Genomic DNA, 19,898 nt, shown 5'->3' with positions numbered 1-19,898 from the left:
TTAGGAATTTTCTGCTTGTCTAGTTTCTATCGAGGATTATTTTGTTTTTTATTAGTTCAGTGGCTGTTTGTAAAAATATGAAATTGTATTATTTAAAAAAAAGATATAGTGCAAAACAATAGTACTCAAGTTATTATTTATTGTAAAAAAACAATGAATTAGATATACACGTTGGTGTTTCGACTGATGATAAACATCAAAAAATTTGAGTCTTTAATTAACCAATGAAGGGACCTCAAGAAATAAATTGGGCCCAAATCAGATTAGTGTATGTTTCAAGATAAACCCCTCTCGTTAGTAAGCCCACTCAAACATGGGCCTTTTGAGTAAGAATATATCTTAATTTCATTTTTTTCGTTACAACTCACATACGCATATCAGGTAATTCGAATGTTGAATCTTTTGGTTTCGTTATTTTGTATCAAAACATATTTGTAAAATTTTAATTTTGACATATCACGTAACGAAATAATCTCATGAAAATTTATGTGATGACTATTATAGTGACCTAGTGTGCTGCTTCATAGCATCAACTTCTAGAAGAGATATTAAAGGGTATTGTTAGATATTACTAATTTGGATTAATAGCCTTTTATATCCTAAATTTTCAGTATTTTTCATAAAATCTTTTGAATTTCGTTTTACCTAAAAAATCTAAACTTTTAGCATTTTTCATAAAATATCTCGCATAAAATATCTCGAACTTTCATTTTCTCCTAAAAAACCCCAAACTTTCAGCATTTACTATAAAATGTCTCGTTACACAAAATTCGATAACCGAAAGATGACTCTTCTCAAATTGATTGTTGTCAAATTGTGAATCTTATACCACTTAATTGATAATTTGAGACTTCTCGGGTGAAATGAGTCATTTTTCGGTCACCAGATTTTGTGTAGCAAATGAAAGTTTGGGACATAAAATACTATTTATTTATTTTTGATAAATTATATAAGTAAATAAAAAAATTCAAAGTTCGCGCGATATAAAATTCAAACTCAGGACCTCAGATCATATGCATTAACCTCCTGTCGCTAGGCCAACACAGACGTGTGTGTGCGCGAGAAATAAAACGCTATTACCCCTTACTACTTTAGTAGTATGAAGAGATTGGAAGCTGAAATTAGATCGGTCAAACACGACTTTTCTCAAAATTCCAATTATATAGTCAATGAACAATTGATTTGTCTTGGGATGTGGTTTGCGTTGTTGAGCTAACCCCAATTAGAAAGCTTTTATATTAGTATAATTAATAACGATAACGTTATTACTTTATTTAATCGAATATTCCCTGTATTTTCTTTTGGGCCAAAGTAATTATTTTATATAAAAAAACTGTTATTGCTAAAAATGTAACCCTTTGAAAGTTTCGATTATTTTTATTCTCCTAAAACTAGAGGAAATCCATTTTCTAAGTTAGAACACCAAAACACCTTCTTGAGTTAAATATCTCATTGAGATTTTGTTGGTATGCAATATATATATTAAAGAGTTGACGTAATTTGCAAAACTAGAGATTAAAAGAAATTGAGTGTATTCTACTTGTAGCTAAGGGTTTATTTCACTAAACGAATAAACTAAATGGCACTTTCGAAACCATTAATTTGGTAATTAATTAATTGAAACCATCAAAAATATATTGTACATGAACAATTTTTTAGATAAATTAATACAGTGTAACAACGGACTTTAAATTTAAAATCTTTGACACTAAATATTAAAAATACAATTTCATAGATTATTTTTATATAAAAGTATACGAAGTGAATCGCGAGCATCGCAATAGACATATCTCGTTCAACATTAATTATATACAATTATACATTATACATATAATATATATGCAACATATATGTAATATATACCTATATATTATATACAATTATTGAATATCAATTATGTGAGTAAGATAAATAATGGAGTTCTCATCATATATCTTGTAATTAACATGATATTGCTGGCTGAGAAGGACTGCCCCTGACATTATAACTTAATTATCATTATTTTTTAACTAATATTCCCATGATTGTAGATCAAGTTGATAATGACACAAATACATAAATTAATTTAGCTTTAAAAAACACCTATATTGTTCTCTCATGAATTAATTAAAAATCCATAAATTAATTTAGTATTTCGGGTAAATCCATGCAAATCCTAGTGGATCCATATATTGTTCTCTCATGAATTATAAAAAAATTGACAGACAATAACAAAATAAATTAATTAAGCAGACATGTTTGAACGTCTGTTTGGTTTTATTTTCTGTATTTATTTATTTTTACCTTATTTAGGGTATTGTAGTGTTTTATTACATCAGTTATTCTCAGTATATATGAGGATGACTTGTATTTATATAATTTTTTTCTATTTCTAATATTAAAGAATAATTAAAAGCCCATTAATCATAAAAAAAATTGATACAAAAATGAAGTTAAACAAACATGCCCTTATTATTTCTTTCTTATCCAATTGGTCTCCCAATCCTTATTGCAATAAATATTATATATATTACAGCAAATACTATAATAATTAAAACAGTATTTTGAGCTGCACGGCTAATGATGTGTTCCCCACAATTTCTTAATCATAATCATAAAGTCTCCTTCCACTATACAAAAATGCAAGATTTATAAAATATGAGATAAACATCACCATCTATCTTATCCCTTTTCTCTCTCCTCTACTTTATAATTATAAGGATCATGTGCATATGCACATTATCTATTTAAGGAGAGAGATACTCACAAAAAAATTTAGTTTATTTATTTTTAGTTTTGGGAGACTTACCCAACCCACTTGATATGTCAAGTTGATCTCTTTAATTTCCTTTATTGTCCCTTCTTGTTATTGCAATGACAAATTTAGTCAATACAACTATACAAGTATACCTATATATGTGCCTACTAAGTACTAATAGTATGATTAGTAAAATAGTCCATTCTAATTTTCTTGCATGAATTGTGAGAAAAAAAATTAATATTTTTTCGGCACTAAAATTCAAAATTAATTGATATATATTGAGACTCATTTTGTTGGTAATTGCGGCATTAAATATTGAGTATTGCAATTTAAATTACTCCATCGCACCAATTTTCGATGTAAGAGCATTTATATCGGGCTGACTCATCCGTCGATTCAAGTCAATCTTAGCGATGAGTCAGTCAATGTAGGATGGGATGATTCGAGTCAACATAATAGCTAACTGAATACAACATTTGACTCATAAATAGGCTCAAAGCATGAATGAGTCAAGTATTGACCCAATCAATGTGAATGCTATAATTATTCGATAATCGGACGATAAAGAAAATTAACAACACGAGGATTTGGCTTAAAGTATTCTATTATGGAGTAGTATTTAAATGTTTTTATTCTAATATCAAAATACTTATGGTATTGAAATGTTTTTCTTATTTGGTTTTACTTGAAAACAAATTAAATCTCATGTATCATCGTTTTGATCATTATCGTATTTTAAACAATAATAAAGACTTACAAAATTTTATTATTGTTACTAAAAACCATCTAAATTATAGAAATCACTATCTTACTCGAAAATATGTTATGGATTTTCATTCAAGGTTATTAATTTTAATATCCCTGATAAAATGAAGGGTTAATAGCCGTTAAATCCTGTAACTATTTTCATTTTCGCGTTTTGCATCGATTTCAGAAATTCTGCCTCAGTATATCACAACTAATCCTCCTGTCGCGATTTGCATCCGGCGAAATTTTCCGGCAACATAACTTAATCTACGTGGCATTTTATTTGCTGACAAGGGTGATTATCATCTACATGGCAATTACCTGTTAATTTTTTTTTTTTTTTTAATGACGTGTAGTGAAACGACGTCGTTTTCAAGTTCCGCCCACCTCTCTCTCAAGCTCCACCGGCGAAGTTGTTGTCCGCACCCCCCCAAACTTAAAGCGTTGTTTGTCCCTAAACAACGAAGAGAAGAGAAATAAAAGATAACAAACATGTGAGAATGAATTGGTGTCATTTCAAGGGCTTCAATTTTTTCAAAATATTTCACTAGTGTATCACAAGTAGATATGCATTTCAAGAAGTCACAAGTGATAGTAAGTTCAACATTATAGCCTCCAAGCTTGAATCCTCACAAGGTGAATGTTTCAATGATGCACTCGACTCTCAAGTGTTTAGAATGGACGTGTTTACACTCAATTCGAAACAATGCATGCAATCTACCATAGGCTTGCCATTTGTCCTAACTCTCTATGCTTCAATGTGTTATAAATAGAGATCAAAAAGGGCTTTCATTGGGTTGTAATGAGGGCTCTTTGGTAAGGTGAGTAGTTTTTTTAGGCAAAGTGACTCATCCCACAATCCATCAATCACAATGAACAAATCAACTTCATCATTTCTCTTATCAATCAAAAACCAAAATCCCTACATTTCATCTTTTCATCCTTAGTGATATCTATCATGGCTATGATTCGAAAGGCAAATCACTCCCCTTTATGCTCTTTTATTCACATTCATTTTCATTTCTTTTTCTTTTTGAGCTCATAGGGGATTAGTGATTTTCACACAATCAAAGCTTGATAAGCAATTTCAATCATTTCCCAAACTTTTTTCTTCATCAAAGCAACCACTAACACTCTAAGTTCTACCCCTTTATCATTGGTTCATTCAAAGAAAGGCTACAAGGCACAAAAGGGGTAAACTAGGATCATATGAGAATTTGGCACAATTGGGGTCAAGTGGCTAACAAAGATGGCCTTAAATCACTTCAATATTAACAACACATCTACTTTTATTTTCAAGAGAGGACTCATGGCAAGTTCTAGAGACCAACATACATGCTCAATCGATTTACACTCAAGAACAAAATGAGATTGTGATAATATGACAATCAATGGCTCAAATCTTACAAGCTCATCATCAAGTTCTTGGAGGCAAAACATTTAACTCACTTGTCACAAGTTCAAACTTTTCATGCATAATCCACAAGTGATACACACAATTTCTTTTCAAAAGCAACATTCATATCATAAGCCCAACACACATTTCATCCAACTCATGTTTTTCAACAATCAAGCTCAAAAACAAAAGACAAGGAAAAGCTAAAAAAACATAGACAAAACTAATTATTGTAACATAACTAAACTAACTAAATAAATAAACAACGGATAAATGAGATAAGTAACCCATCTTCACCCTCCCCCCAAACTTATTTCACACAAAGGAGAAATAAGTTTGGATGAAGGAGAAAATGGTTACTTGTCTCGTACTCACAAACGAGGTGGAGGCTTAGGCGGTGGCCATTTCTCATCAAATTTGCATGCTCCATCCACCGCGACCCAAAAATATGGTGGCTTTGCAATTCTTGAGACATCACGGGCGTCATGATAATCTCGTTCACCATCTAGAGTACCACCACACTCAAACAATTCCTTATTAGACAAATCAAAGTGAAAATCAAAAGATGAAGATAAATAAAAGTGAAAGAAGCAAGCCTTCATAGAATCGCCCATGTCGAGGTAAGGATCGACAAAATTTTTGACTTTGCTTTCTTTAAAGCTTGTGAAATCTTCATCTTTTTGAAATTGTAGAGGTTGTGTCGGAAAAGTTGGGCTCTCGACTTCAAGGGGTTTGGAGAATTGATCCTCATCTTCTTCATACTCTTCTTCAACTTCTTGAGGCTCTTCACTTAGCATTGGCATTGGTTCCTCATACAAGGTTCCATTTTGAAGGCTAATGGCCATGCACAAATCATCAATTCGCTTTTGATTTTCCATAGTGGTAGCCAAAGACCTCCTTTGCTCATCTAGCATAACCTCCGATTTTGCTAGACTTTTTTCTATCCAAGCTTGTGTAGTTAAGAAGCATTGTAGGAGATCGTCTTTCGAATTCGATTTCTCCTCTTGATAGTATCGATTTCCCCCTTGGAAGCCTTCTTGAGTGGAATAAGAATTTTCATAATTCCAACTATTGAAATGGTCCTCATACTCCAATGGTGATTGCCACTCCATGGCATTGCACCCCATGTCATAATACTCACCATAGGAAGGTGTTGGTTGGAAGGCTTTTTGGATCATTGGTTGCCTACAATTTCTTTTGGCTTCCAAAACACGCAACTTAAGTTGCATCAACGCCAATTGTAGTTGGAGTTGCTCAACCAACTCATTCATTTCATCATCCATTTTTGGTGCCGCTTTTACGGTTGTGGAGCAATTTTCTCTAACAAAAATAAATAAACATATAAATAAACAAACATAAAAACAATATCTAAATTAGATAAAAACAACTTTTCACAATATCAAAAGTAAAAACTCAACCAATCCCCGGCAACGGCGCCAAAAAACTTGTTCGCTATTATTTTCACCACGCCGCAAGTATACGGTGTAGTTGCAATAAGTGGAAGCAAGGTCGTATTCCACAAGGATTGGTGAATTTAAACTTCTAAATATTATTAATAAGTTGTTTTCAATCTATTTAGACAACCAAAGTTCAAGAGGTATTGAAAACTAAAACAAAGCTAAATTAAAGCAAGCAAAGTAAATAACAATAACATAAACTTAGTGAATAAATTGGGGAATGACTTGAATGAAAGTTATCCTAGGGACTAGATTTCGATGGATCGTAATGAACTTCAATCTAAATCAATATAAATCTTGATATGGCCTACTTATCTAGGGCGATCTCCCCACTAGTTTTAGCCCCCTCCCGGACGACTAAAACAGTAGATTACGGGTCATAATTGCCGTCCCCGGTCAATTTCTAACCTATAACTCCCAAGAGCACAAAAGATCAACAAGCCCTCACCCACCTCTCAACCTCCCGGTTTATTGAGATGATATGTATCAAACTCCTAATCTATTGTAATTATCCTCTCCCGATTCAAATCACAAATTAGAAATGCACAAAAGGTGGCCAACCAATCATACAAGAGATAAATCTAGGACTTGAAAAGATAACAATAAGCACAATCAAGATATATATTGAACAAAGAAATCAATCCATTACAAATCCATCTAATCTAATCCCTAAGATAAGAGATTTTAGCCAAGCATATTCATAATAAAAGCAAATCTCAAGTCATAAGAAAACATAAATAAAGATATAGAGAGATAAAGATTCATAGACAAATCCTATAATCTTGATCTTCAATCATGTAGTCTTGATGAGCTCCTTTCCAAGTCTTCCCCTTCTTTATTTGATTTTGGTGTTGTTTTTGTGTGTGGAAGAGAGAAAAAATGGTAGAGAATGGAGGCTAGGGTTTGGGATTGGAGAGTTGGGGAAGATGAAGTGGGTGTGTGTGGTGAATGATTGGGGAAAAGAAGAGAAAAATGGAGTTTTGAGGCTAAAATCGCGTTTGGGGTCCATTTGGGGGAGCCCCGCCCTTTTCCCGCGGTCACGGCCCGCGTCCGCGGCCTTCAAACGTGGGGGATGCTCAGGGGACCCGCGGTCCCGCCCCGCGGCCGCGGGTGGTGACCGCGGGTGTCTCCTGAGTCGGGAACAGCTGACCCGCGGTCTTACCCCGCGGCCGCGGGTGGTGACCGCGGGCTACTGGGCGTTATGCGCAGTCCGCTCGTTTTGCTCCGTTCTCCCTCGTCCGGACTCGGATTTGATCGCCGTTTGCGCTCACGGATTCCTCTCGAGACGTACTTCAATATAATATCTTCAAAATCCTCCAATTAATCCTTGATTTTTCCTGAAATTACTCCAAAACTACACCAAGACATCAAATCTTCATAAAACTCAATATTATGGTACAAACACGCATTGGCAAGCAAAATATGAAGGGAAATGACAACAAATCATGTGGAATTGAGGTACGAAAACCATGTTTGTCATCCGCCGACCGGAAGGCCGCAGCCCTCGTTCCCATCTCACAGACCCTCATCTGTGGACATATCCGTCTCACCATTTCCCAATCCAATCCCACTTCACCGTGCGCCGTTGCCACCTCTCTCTCAAGCTTCGCTGGTAAAGTCGCTGCTCGTCGGTCGGAACCCTAATTCAACAGATCTCATCTATCTCTCTGTTCTTCTCCCTCTGATCTGGGTTGACGCCGCCCTACGCAGCACCGTCTCCTTCCTCGGCGATGGCCGAGATGCCGCTTCCTCCCTCTACTCTCAAAACTCTCATCCGTGGTCATATCCGCCTCACCATTCCCCAATCCAACCCCACTTCACTGTGCGCTGCCGCTACCTCTCTCTCAAGCTCCGCCCACCTCTCTCTCAAGCTCCGCTGGCGTCGCTGTTCACCGGCCGGAACCCTAATTCAGCAGATCTCATCTATCTCTCTATTCTCCTCCCTCTGATCTGGGTTGACGCCGCCCCACGCAGCACCATCTCCTTCCCCGGCCACGGCGGAGACGCCGCTTCCTCCCTCTCATCTATCTCTATGTTCCCAATTCCAACCCCAGAACCCTAATTCAACAAAACGACGTCGTTTTGTGACTAATAATTTCAAAGAAACGTAAGGCAAAACGACATCATTTTGCCTATCGGAATTCTATGCCACGTAGATTAGTCCGGCTGCCAAGTCATCTTCAATTTTGCCGGAAAATTTTGCATGATGCAAATCGCGACTCCTTAATTAGTTGTGATATACTGAGGCAGAATTTCTGAGAACGATGCAAAACGCGAAAATGAAAATAGTTGAAGGATTTAGCGGCTATTAACCCTAAAATGAAACCCGCTAAATATAGAGAAATAGAAAATGTTTCTCCTTAAACAATAATGTGTAGTTTATATTCTATATAATGTTAAATCGAAATATATTATTCACTACAATAAAATATTTTCCACTAGTGGGCCTCTGTGAACAAATAATATTTGAAAGTGAGTTAATTTATTTTTTTAGATCCTATCGACAACATATATGTTGAGAGATTGTATTTGCAACCACAAAATCTATGAAAAGTATACTTATTTCGTCTACAAAATATAGTTCTAGAAGGGTACGACACGGGTTTTAATCAAAATAATTGAGTGTATTGTGAGTGGAGAACCGTCCACAAAAAAGAGTCGTGGAAGGGGGCGACGCGGGGTTTAATAAAAATGATTGAGTGTATTGTGAGTAGAGAGAGTTTCACTTAAAAAGTACTCATGTTAATAATGATAATTAATTATATTATGAGTGGAGAAAGAGCCCACAAAACAATCACTGATAACTGATAGCTTAGTGATTCTTCATAGAGTGAAAAAAATGATACTACCTCAGTCCACAAAAAACTTTGGGTTTGACACTTGTTTTAATAAAATAGGGTTAAATTCATGTAAAACCACAAATTTTGGTCAAACTACGTTTTGTCCACTAACTTCTAAAATTTTATTTTTTATCAAAAACATTCACATTTGTTCAATTTTCCCACGGTCTCTATCTTCGATAACCGTAAAGTTGACGTGGCATTAATGTGGATTTAATTTTATACGTAATACTGACGTGGATTCAACATAATCTAATTAATACCTAAAATCATAAATAATCCTAAATCCATAAATCACATCTAAATCCCTAAAATAACACCTAAAGCCATCGACTGTCGTCCATGCGGACCGGAATCATTTTGCCACCGACGGCAACCCCCGCCTCAATTCCCATTCTTCCTTCCTCCCCAATTCCCCCTTCTTCCCCATGGCCTCTTGATCTCATATGCGATCTCGTCCTACATCTGTAGAACCCGATGACCGGTCGAACAAACGTCTTGTTCTTCCTCCTATTGGCATCCTCTTGCATGGTCAATGCTCGACCTAGTTGCAGAATGCGAGGATGAAGAAGGAAGAAGGAAGAAGGAGAAGAACGTTTCTTTGGTTGTAGGACGTGAGGATGATGAAGGAAAAAGGATAATTTAGAGTTTCTGATTTTTCATTCTAGGAATTTAAACATAAATGGGTACAAAACAATGTAGTTTGGTACAAGAACCAAACTCTGTGTTTAAGTTATCGGAGGACAACAATTGTGGCATGTGCTGACGAACCACATCAACGCCATGTCGATTTCGAATTGGGAGAAAATGAAAATGGTGGGGAAAATGAAAAAATGTTAAAGGTTTTTATAATAAATAAAATTTTCAAAGTTTGGGGTCAAAGCGTATTTCGACCAAAATTTGTTATTTTACATGCATTTAACCCAATAAAATAGTTGATGTGTGTGTATTTAGGGGAGGACTAGGATGAAAACAACTCTTAGAGTATAAATATCTGAATTGTGAAAATTAAATTTTTCACTACCTATGGATTTCAAACTTAGAAAACCATGATCTTGATGATCAAAAGGCTGAAAATAGTTCATATTTTATATTTTAAGAAGTGTTTTTATTTTATGTTTAATAGGTAAAGGGTCCCACCATATAAAAAATGAGTGATTATGGTTGAATTAAATATTTTGATAAATAAAGGATATTTATAAGGGTGAAATATAAAAAAGAAAATGTGGAGTTACCACGTGTTTTCACTAGTATTCGACTCGGCTCATTTACAGCCGTAACTGAATTCTATTTATAGTATTGAATCTGAATCACGTTTAATAAATCTTGACCTATTAGACGAACTTATAATGAGACTTTTTAGGATAATAACAGAATATCCAAATATTTCAAGCAAAACAATCGAGGCTTGGGAATTTCACGTCACATTATAAAGTCCAAAGTTTAAGTCAAACACAATGTTTGATTCGAAAACAAGGTGGCTATCAATGTTATAAAGTTCGAAGATTAAGTTCAAGAACATCGAAAGCATATTTCTCTAACAAATCTCGAGGACTATTCAAATATTATCCAAGAATCAATTTAAAGGGAAGAATCAGATAATCAAATAGAAATAACAATTCCAAACATACATTTGATCTTCGTTGAAATATTAGAATTGTGTGCAATTTTGTATTTATTAAATTAAATGTAGAGTTTTGTGTTTACACCTGTAAATCTATATCTGATAAACAGAGATGAAACCATAAAGTAATCTCGATTATATCCGCTTAATTTCTTACCTAAATTAAACAAAAATAATAATCAAAAAGCATATTTGAAAATAGATAGTTACAGCAGCATGAGTTCCTAACCAAAAGCTTAACAAAATAAAGCAAGATTGTATGTATAATTCTACAAACTACAGAGTAGTGAAAGAAACAAAAAATTACTCCCTCCGTCCCTGAAATAAGTTCATTTTTTTCCTTTTTGGGACGTCCCTCAAATAAGTTCCTCTTTATTTCTTTTCATTTTTGGACAACTACCCCACCACTAATAATACTTTATTTATTCTTACTTTTCACTTTTTCACTATTACCAATACTAATTATAACATATTTTTCTCTACTATCAATACATTTTACCACTTTTCCTTAAAACCCGTGACGTCCTCAAAGATGAACTTATTTCAAGGACAGATGGAGTATATGTTATCGGAAATTAAATTCGAATCATGAAGAAAAAGATAAAATGATACCTTAATTTCTCAGAACTGAGAAGAAGTCTTTAAGATTCCGCGCGCAGAATGCTCTATTTTCTCCGGAGCTCAACAAAGAGCAAACAATTTTAAGAGTGATGAAAAGTTTAGGATTTTTTGAGATGCAAAATAAAGTCAACGGCTGAAGGTCGCCCCACTCCCACCCACTCTTATTTATCCAATAAATAAAACACAACTAAGCAATTTCATTAATTTTTTTTTTTGTCAAAAGCAATTTCATTATTTCATGATTGAACATTTCAAAGTCTTCTATAATTTTTTGATGTGGTCTCTTGTACACTCGGGTGCACCGTACACCTAAGTTGTACCCGATCCGGATCCTAACCTAGTTGGACTATTATGATCCATTTTTTTTAAATGACACTAACACTAACACGAAATAAAACTTACACTAACATGATCTTAGAATGACACTAACATTATTTTGTTTTACAAATAATATTATTTCGAAAATAACACTAACACTATTTTGTTTTACAAATAACACTATTTCAAAAATGACAGTAAATCTATATTGAAATGACACTAACACTATATGTAAATGACACTAACTCTATATCGAAATGACACTAACATTTGACATTCGGGTAAAATAGTCCAATTTGATCAGATCCGGGGGTGTACCGTGCTCCCGGGTTTACAGGAGATTTTGTGTAATTTTTTATGAGAGAATCTCTTTTGAGAACGTTTATCATATCAGAAATCGAGCTTAAATACTACTGAATAATATTACAATTACAAATACTCCCTCCGTCCACGAAATGAGTACCCATATTTCCTTTTTGGTCCGTCCACCAAATGAGTACCCATTTCCTTTTTTGGTAAGTGTACCCACACATCCCACTCACAATAAAAGTGGGTCCCTTATTCCACTTACACACACTTAATCAATTTCTTAAAACCCGTGCCACCCCCAAATGGGTACTCATTTCGTGGACGGAGGGAGTATGTCATACTAGAATACAGGATACAGCTAATTACTGTTTTTTTTTTGTGAGTTTGCAACCCACTAATTATTGTTGATTAAAAGATACTCCACATAGTACTTGTTTAGAACGACTATAAAAGATTCCAGGTCAACGGTAGGAATCATGAAGAAATAGTCAATTTATTCTCGTTTCGATCTCTTCACATCGATCATTTATTTCTATAAGGCTTAAATAAGAATTCAGCTTTTAAATTTTAAAAAAGAAAAAATCATGGAAAAAAACAAATTGATATGTATCCGAATTTATTTTTAATAAACAAATGGGAAATGTTTGACAATATTATTTTATAATGAATGGAAAATGATGGAAATTATCTTTTTGTAGAAAATGAGGAAAAAGAAATGAGGTATTTAAAGAAGTTTTTTTTTTAATTATTCCTCATTATCTTATGATAAATTTATCAATCAAAGAGAACACATTCTAGGATGTGTTTGCTTTGATGTATAAAGAATGGATAAGATACATTTACCACCTTATAATACTTTGTTTCCTTTGATGTATAAGAACATTCGGGCAGATTGTATAATTTTTCGGGCAATTCCTTATCCTTTGGGAAATGGATAATTTTATACCTATGAAATGGTGGTATAATTTTATACCACTTTATAAGAAGTGGATAAATATATTATCCTTCAAACCAAACAAGATATAAAAAATATGATCTCCACTTTAAGATAAATCAACATCCGCATCAATGATCTCCACAACCTTGGAACAATTCTCAACTTTTACATGTTCTAACCTTGAAAGAGCTCTCGCTAGTTCATGATCGAGAACCGTAGTTAATTTCGTGCAACCAAACAATATAAGATCCTTCAAGTTTTCAAGGCTTCCTGAGGAAACAGGCCCTCTCCAGATAGAGTCCAGGCTTTGAAGATCAAATAAATGCAGTTTCTCCAAATACTGAAGTACAGCAAGACTCGTTGTAAGTTTTGTTTCTTCCATGATTTCCGTCTGCGTCTCATTGATTTTATTGCCATCCACAAGACTCCTCATATTTGTACAACGTCCGACCACACAAACTTTCAATGTTTCAGCGTTTTTCAAGTTGAATTCACTCAAGCTCCCTTCCCCAGAGTAACCTACTAGTTCAAATGAGTTGGCCTGCCTTAGCACTTCTTTCACCGACGAAATGTCTTCAATGGTGGAGAATCTCAGCCGTCTTTCTGGTGAGACTCGAGAGATTTCTACACCATATGGAAGTTTCATCTCACAACAACCAACAGAAATATTGAAGGACCTTAAAGTGTTTGCACCCCAATGTGTCTCTGTATTCTGCAGTGATAGGCTGCGAACAGCGAAACTTTTAAGACTACTCACTTCTGGGAAGTGAAAATTTAGAGTACTCAGCTTTTCCAAATTTGCAAGCTTGTCGAGTATCTGATCAGCAATATCATTCCAGCCTCGACTACAGCAGCCTGCCTCAATGGTCAGCTCTTCCAGCTGACAAAGACTACTGATCATATCAAGAGGAATATTCTTCATTTCCATTTCTGTAGAATCCCCATCGCGTCTACACCCCGTTTGGCCAAATGAAATTCGCAAACACTTCAATTTAACCATTTCACTCATTCCATCAGGCAATGAACAGATTGAAGTTCCCCGAATATCAAGGAGTTCAAGCTCCTCCAACATTTTTACTCCCGGTGGTAACGCAACAAGTAGAGGACAACCATTCAGATATAAACATCTTAGACTAACCAAGAAAGTGATAGAATTTGGAAGATATTCTATCTTTGTGTTGTGCAGGTCCAAAATGAGAAGCTTTTGCATTTTGCGAAAGTGCTCATCTTCAAATGACACCAAGCCACGATTGTGTTGCATCAACAATGTTGAGATGTTGACATTGTTTGGATCATTTGGTAGATTGGACTTACTACATATCAACGACATCCTCCTACGTAGGCCATCGTTTTCACCTACACATTCTTGCTCAGCAGCCACTTTTTTGAAATATTCTGGCATCTTAACATGCTTGTCCGAGTGAGTTTGCAATAGATACCGATCTGTTAGCTCCCTCAACGTTGTTGCTCCACGATCTCGTGCACTTCTAAGTAGTGGATCGACTCCGAGAAAGCGCTCAGCATTCCAACATTCCACAAGATAATCTTTGTATATTTTGTGGTTGCTTGGGAACAAGGTCACAAAAAGCAAGCACTTCTTGCAACTGTCGTCTAACTTATCATATGCTAGCTTGTAAGCATGTCCAACGCCTTGCAAATTCAGTAAATTGTGTTCAGTATTGGATTGCAAACGGCGCTTCACATCACTCCACACCTGTTCATCTGTCTCCCCTTTGAAATATGTAGCTACCAACTTGATCACCAGCGGCAGCCCTCCACACGACCTCACTATGCACTTAGCAAAGTCTTCAATGCGCTTGTCATCGATTGTACCACAAATTTGTTTGAAGAGGTCGAACGCCTCATTATCCGATAGAGGCTGGATTTCAACCTGCTCATCAATCATCGGTGTGATAACTTTTCTGTTGCTTGATGCGATCACAACTTTGCCGTGTTCGTGGTCTTTATGAATTCCGACCTTGTCCAAATTGATGGTTGATGAGACTTGATCGATCAACAGAATGTATTTCTTATCACAAAGTAACTTCGAAATTATTTCTGCATTTTGTTCTGCACTGTTTGCTTTCTCTAGCTTCAGTCTCTCCATTATCACATCCTGAATAGCTTGAGTGGCCTCGTCTTTTGCATTCCGTTGCTGATCACAATCTATCCAAATGACATACTCAAACTTCATCTTCATTGATGAATTTTTGAGTTGATTATTCAACGTTATGAGGATAGTTGTTTTTCCTACTCCAATGGCCCCCAAGATACCCATTGATCTGATGCCGTCTTCACTGAGATACCTCAAGATTCTTTCAACATATCCAATGGATGAAGGAAGATCAATATCATCATGTTTCACTTGAACAGACTCAATTTTCTTGTCGCGCAACACATTCTCAGGTTTCATTTCGACAGTGAGCTCTAAAATGCCATCAAGCAGCTCAATTGTCTTTCTACTGAGCTTTGCAAGCTTGAAAAACTTGCACGTCAAGATGGTCGGTTTTCTCTCCTGCAGAGCATTCATCACGTCGTTTGCACTCGAGGCGTCGTGAGCCTCAAAATTCGGGAGTTTCTGGCAGAGTCGCTGGTACTTGTTGATATACTCGTCGTATCTTTTTTCGAAAAATTTATACTGCGTGATCAAAAGATCGTATTCATCACTTTTTTCTTTAGACAAATTTGCTTCCAGTGTTGCATCAATTTGATTCTTCTTCGATCGAAAGATAGCCAACTCTGCAGTGATTTTTGTCAAATTGTCTTCTAATTTTTTGACATATTTTGCCTTGCCCTCCATGCATAAAACCGCGTCTTTGAGAGGTGTGTAGACTGTTAGAACACCTTGCAACACCAGTTTAAGAACTTCATAAATCATCCTAGTAAAAAAGATGTTAGCTTGTGAGATTTTATCATGATCGACATGAGCTATTGAATCTTCAAACACAAAATCTAAAGCACAGTAATCAAGAAATGAATGTAGATAACGATTTTCCAAATGTAAATAAACCTATTGCTTTAGATCCTATCGACAACATATATGTTGAGAGATTGTATTTGCAACCACAAAATCTATGAAAAGTATACTTATTCCGTCTACAAAAAATAGTTCTAGAAGGGCACGACACGGGTTTTAATCAAAATAATTGAGTGTATTGTGAGTTGAGAACCGTCCACAAAAAATAGTCGTAGAAGGGGACGACATGGGGTTTAATGAAAATGATTGAGTGTATTGTGAGTAGAGAGAGAGTTTCACTTAAAAAGTAATGTTAATAATGATAATTAATTATATTATGAGTGGAGAAAGAGCCCACAAAAATTATACTCCCTCCGTCCACAATTTAAAGCCCTACTTGCTCTTAAATTTTTGCCCACAAATTAAAGTCATATTCTGCTTTTTGTATTTTTTTTACTCTTCTTTTTTTCCTATATTTACTACCTTTTGTTACTAATGGACCCACCTTAAAACACCTTTATCATTTTTATGTTCTATATTTACTATACTTTATTATTAGTGGACCCACTCACAACACCTTTATCACTTTAGTCAATTATCTTTATCACTTTAATCAACTACCCTTATATTTCATTCACATAACCTTTTTCAGTTTTCTTAGTCTCCGTGTCCACACCAAAGCGACCCATCAAATGTCTAACCCAAGACTTTTCATTTTTTCAATTTCTTGTTTTTTTTTATGAAATTAAATTTTATAAAGAAACAAAAAAAAAAAAAAAAACTGATATTCAAGTGTATATACACTGAATCACTGATCTTCAACTGATAGCTTAGTGATTCTTCGTATGAGTGGTAGAGTGAAAAAAATGATACAACCTCAGTCCACAAAAAACTTTGGGTTTGAGACTTGTTTTAATAAAATAGGGTTAAATTCATGTAAAATCACAAATTTTGGTCGAACTACGTTCCACTAACTTTTAAAATTTTATTTTATTTATCAAAAATATTCACTTTTGTTCAATTTTCCCACCGTTTCTATCTTCGATAACTGTAAAGTTAACGTGGCACTAATGTGGATTTAATTTTATACGTAGTACTGACGTGGACTCAACATAATCTAATTAATACCTAAAATCACAAATAATCCTAAATCCATAAATCACATCTAAATCCGTAAAATCACACCTAAAGCCATCGACTGTCGTCCATGCGGACTAGAATCATTTTGCCACCAACGGAAACCCCCGCCCCGATTCCCTTTCTTCTTCCTCCCCAATTCCCCTTCTTCCCCATGGCCTCCTTATCTCATACGCGATCTCGTCCTGCATCTATAGAACCCGATGACCGGTCAAACAAACGTCGTGTTCTTCCTTCTGTTGGCATCCTCTTGCATCATCAAAGGTGATCGACGCTTGCCCTAGTTGTAGAATGCGAGGATGAAGAAGGAAGAAGGAGAAGAACGTTTCTTTGGTTGTAGGACGTGAGGACGATGAAGGAAAAAGGATAATTTAGGGTTTTCGATTTTTCATTCTAGGAATTTAATCATAAATAGGTACAACAATGGATTTTGGTAACCAAATTTAGTGTTTAAGTTATTGGACGACAACAATTGTGGCACGTGTCGACGAACCACATCAGCGCCACATCGATTTCGAATTGGGAGAAAATGAAAATGGTGGGGAAAATGAAAAAATGTGAAAGTTTTTATAATAAATGAAATTTTCAAAGTTCGTGGGCAAAGCGTATTTCGACCAAAATTTGTGATCTTACATGCATTTTTGACCCAATAAAATAGTTGGTGTGTGTGTATTTGGGGGAGGACTAAGATGACAACAACTCTTACAGTATAAATATCTGAATTGTGAAAATTAAAATTTTCTGTGTCTATGGATTTCAAAGTTATGACCATGAATTCATCCAACAGGATGATAAATGACCCGTAGATCTTAATGATCAAAATGCTAAAAATAGTTCATATTTTATATTTTAAGAAATGTTTTTATTTTAGCCTCCTCCTGTGTGTTTAATAGATAAAGGGTCCCACCATATAAAAAATTAGTAATTATGGTTGAATTAAATATTTTGATAAATAAAGGATATTTATAAGGGTGAAATATAAAAAAAGAAAATGTGGAGTTATCACGTGTTGTCACTAGTATTCGACTCGGCTCATTTACAATCGTAACTGAATTCTATTTATAGTATTGGATCTAAATCGCGTTTAATAAATCTTGACCATTAGACGAACTTACAAAAGATTTATCCGCTCATCAACCATTTTATAATAAGACTTTTTAGGATATAATAACATAATATCCTAATATTTCAAGCAAAACAATTAAGGCTTGGGAATTTCACATCACATTATAAAGACCAAATCTTAAGTCAAATGTCTGATTCGAAAACAAGGCGCAACTATCAATATTATAAAGTTTGAAGATAAAGTCCAAGAACATCATAAGCATATTTCTCTAACAAATCACGAGGACTATTCAAATATCATCTAAGAATCAATTTAAAGGGAAGAATCAGATAATCAAATAGAAATAACAATTTCAGACATACATTTAATCTTCAAATATTAGAATTATGTGCAATTTTGTATTTATTAAATTAAAGGTAAAATTTTGTGTTTACACTCCTATAAATCTATATCTGATGAACAGAGATGAAACCATAAAGTAATCTTGATTATATCCGCTTAATTTCTTACCTAAATTAAACAAAAAAAAATCAAAAAGAAAATTTGAAAATAGGGTTATTAGCCGGTAAATATACGAACTTTTTATATTTTCTGAAATTTAACATAACATTTATTTTTTGCCCACAAATACATGAACTTAGTTTTTTTTTTATGGCATCAACAAAGAAAAACTCTAATTTACTATTAACATGAAGGCCGAAATACCATGTCATTCACTCTCCAATCAAAATAATGAATAAAACTACTCTATTCAAGTGCATATTTCGTAGTCCACGCCATGTATTCTGGCATCCACCACAACAATAAATAGAGTTTTTTTCATGTTTTTGAAAATAGATGGTTGCAGCAGCTTGAGTTCCTAACAATACCATTCCAAAATCTTAACAAAATAAAGCAAGATTGTATGTATAATTCGACTAACTACAGAGTTTGTTTTTTGGGGGTGATAGTGGAAAAGTTAAGTACTGAAGAAACGAAAAATTACTTGTTATCGGAAATCAAATTCGAATCATGAAGAAAAAGATAAAACGGTACGTTACCTTAATTTCTCAGAACTGAGAAGAAGTCTTTAAGATTCCGCGCGCAAAATGCTCTATTTTCTCGGGAGCTCAACAAAGAGCAAACAATTTTAAGAGTGCATGATGAAAAGTTTAGGATTTTTTGAGATGCAAAATTAAGTCAACGGCTGAAGGTCGCCCCACTCCCACCCACTCTTATTTATCGAATAAAACACAACTAAGCAATTTCATTATTTCATGATTGAACATTTCAAAGTCCTCTGTAATTTTTTATGAGAGAATCTTGTTTGAGAACGTTTATCATATCAAAAATCGAGCTTCAAAACTACTGAATAATACTATTACAATTAGAAATATGTCATTGGGGTTTATTTTAAATATACCATTGAGATATGTAGTTGTCAATTGTGATTAGTTGAAATAAAAAAATGTATAATGGTTTGGTATCATATTAGAATACAGGATACAGTTAATTTTTTTTAGAATTACAAGAGGTATCTAATCTAATATATAATCAAATCAGCAACCCGCATGCAGGCGGAACCTCTACACCACACAAAGGTGGAAAAACGGTCGCACGCAGGCAGAACACTATCTACACAAAGGTGGGAACACTATCCACACAAAAGTGAGAAAAACTACCCGCATGTAGGTGGGATTGAATCCCAAGACCTCTCACAAATGAGAGTTTTTTAGTGTCTCACCTTTGCCACTTGAGCTAGGCCTCATCC

General features: G+C 34.7%; 1 protein-coding gene across 1 annotated transcript; it reads right to left on the bottom strand.

Moving 5' to 3' along the window:
• Window positions 1-13,095: 13,095 nt before the first annotated feature.
• On the bottom strand, window positions 13,096-19,342 carry LOC130997014 (probable disease resistance protein At5g47250). The gene is made up of 2 exons (XM_057922293.1): window positions 19,189-19,342; window positions 13,096-15,868 (listed from the first exon to the last, which is right to left on the bottom strand). The coding sequence occupies exon 2, from the start codon at window positions 15,865-15,867 to the stop codon at window positions 13,096-13,098; it is 2,772 nt and encodes a 923-aa protein (XP_057778276.1). The 5' UTR covers window position 15,868; window positions 19,189-19,342.
• Between the last annotated feature and the right edge of the window lie 556 nt (window positions 19,343-19,898).

This window comes from Salvia miltiorrhiza, chromosome 8 (assembly GCF_028751815.1).
Source record: "Salvia miltiorrhiza cultivar Shanhuang (shh) chromosome 8, IMPLAD_Smil_shh, whole genome shotgun sequence".
NCBI lineage: Eukaryota > Viridiplantae > Streptophyta > Magnoliopsida > Lamiales > Lamiaceae > Salvia > Salvia miltiorrhiza.
The sequence above is the reverse complement of the archived record's forward strand: the minus strand, read 5'-3'. Positions and strand labels throughout refer to the sequence as shown.

Coding starts and splice junctions, on each gene's coding strand:
- LOC130997014 (XM_057922293.1), bottom strand. CDS start 15,867: ATGATTTATGAAGTTCTTAAACTGGTGTTGCAAGGTGTTCTAACAGTC.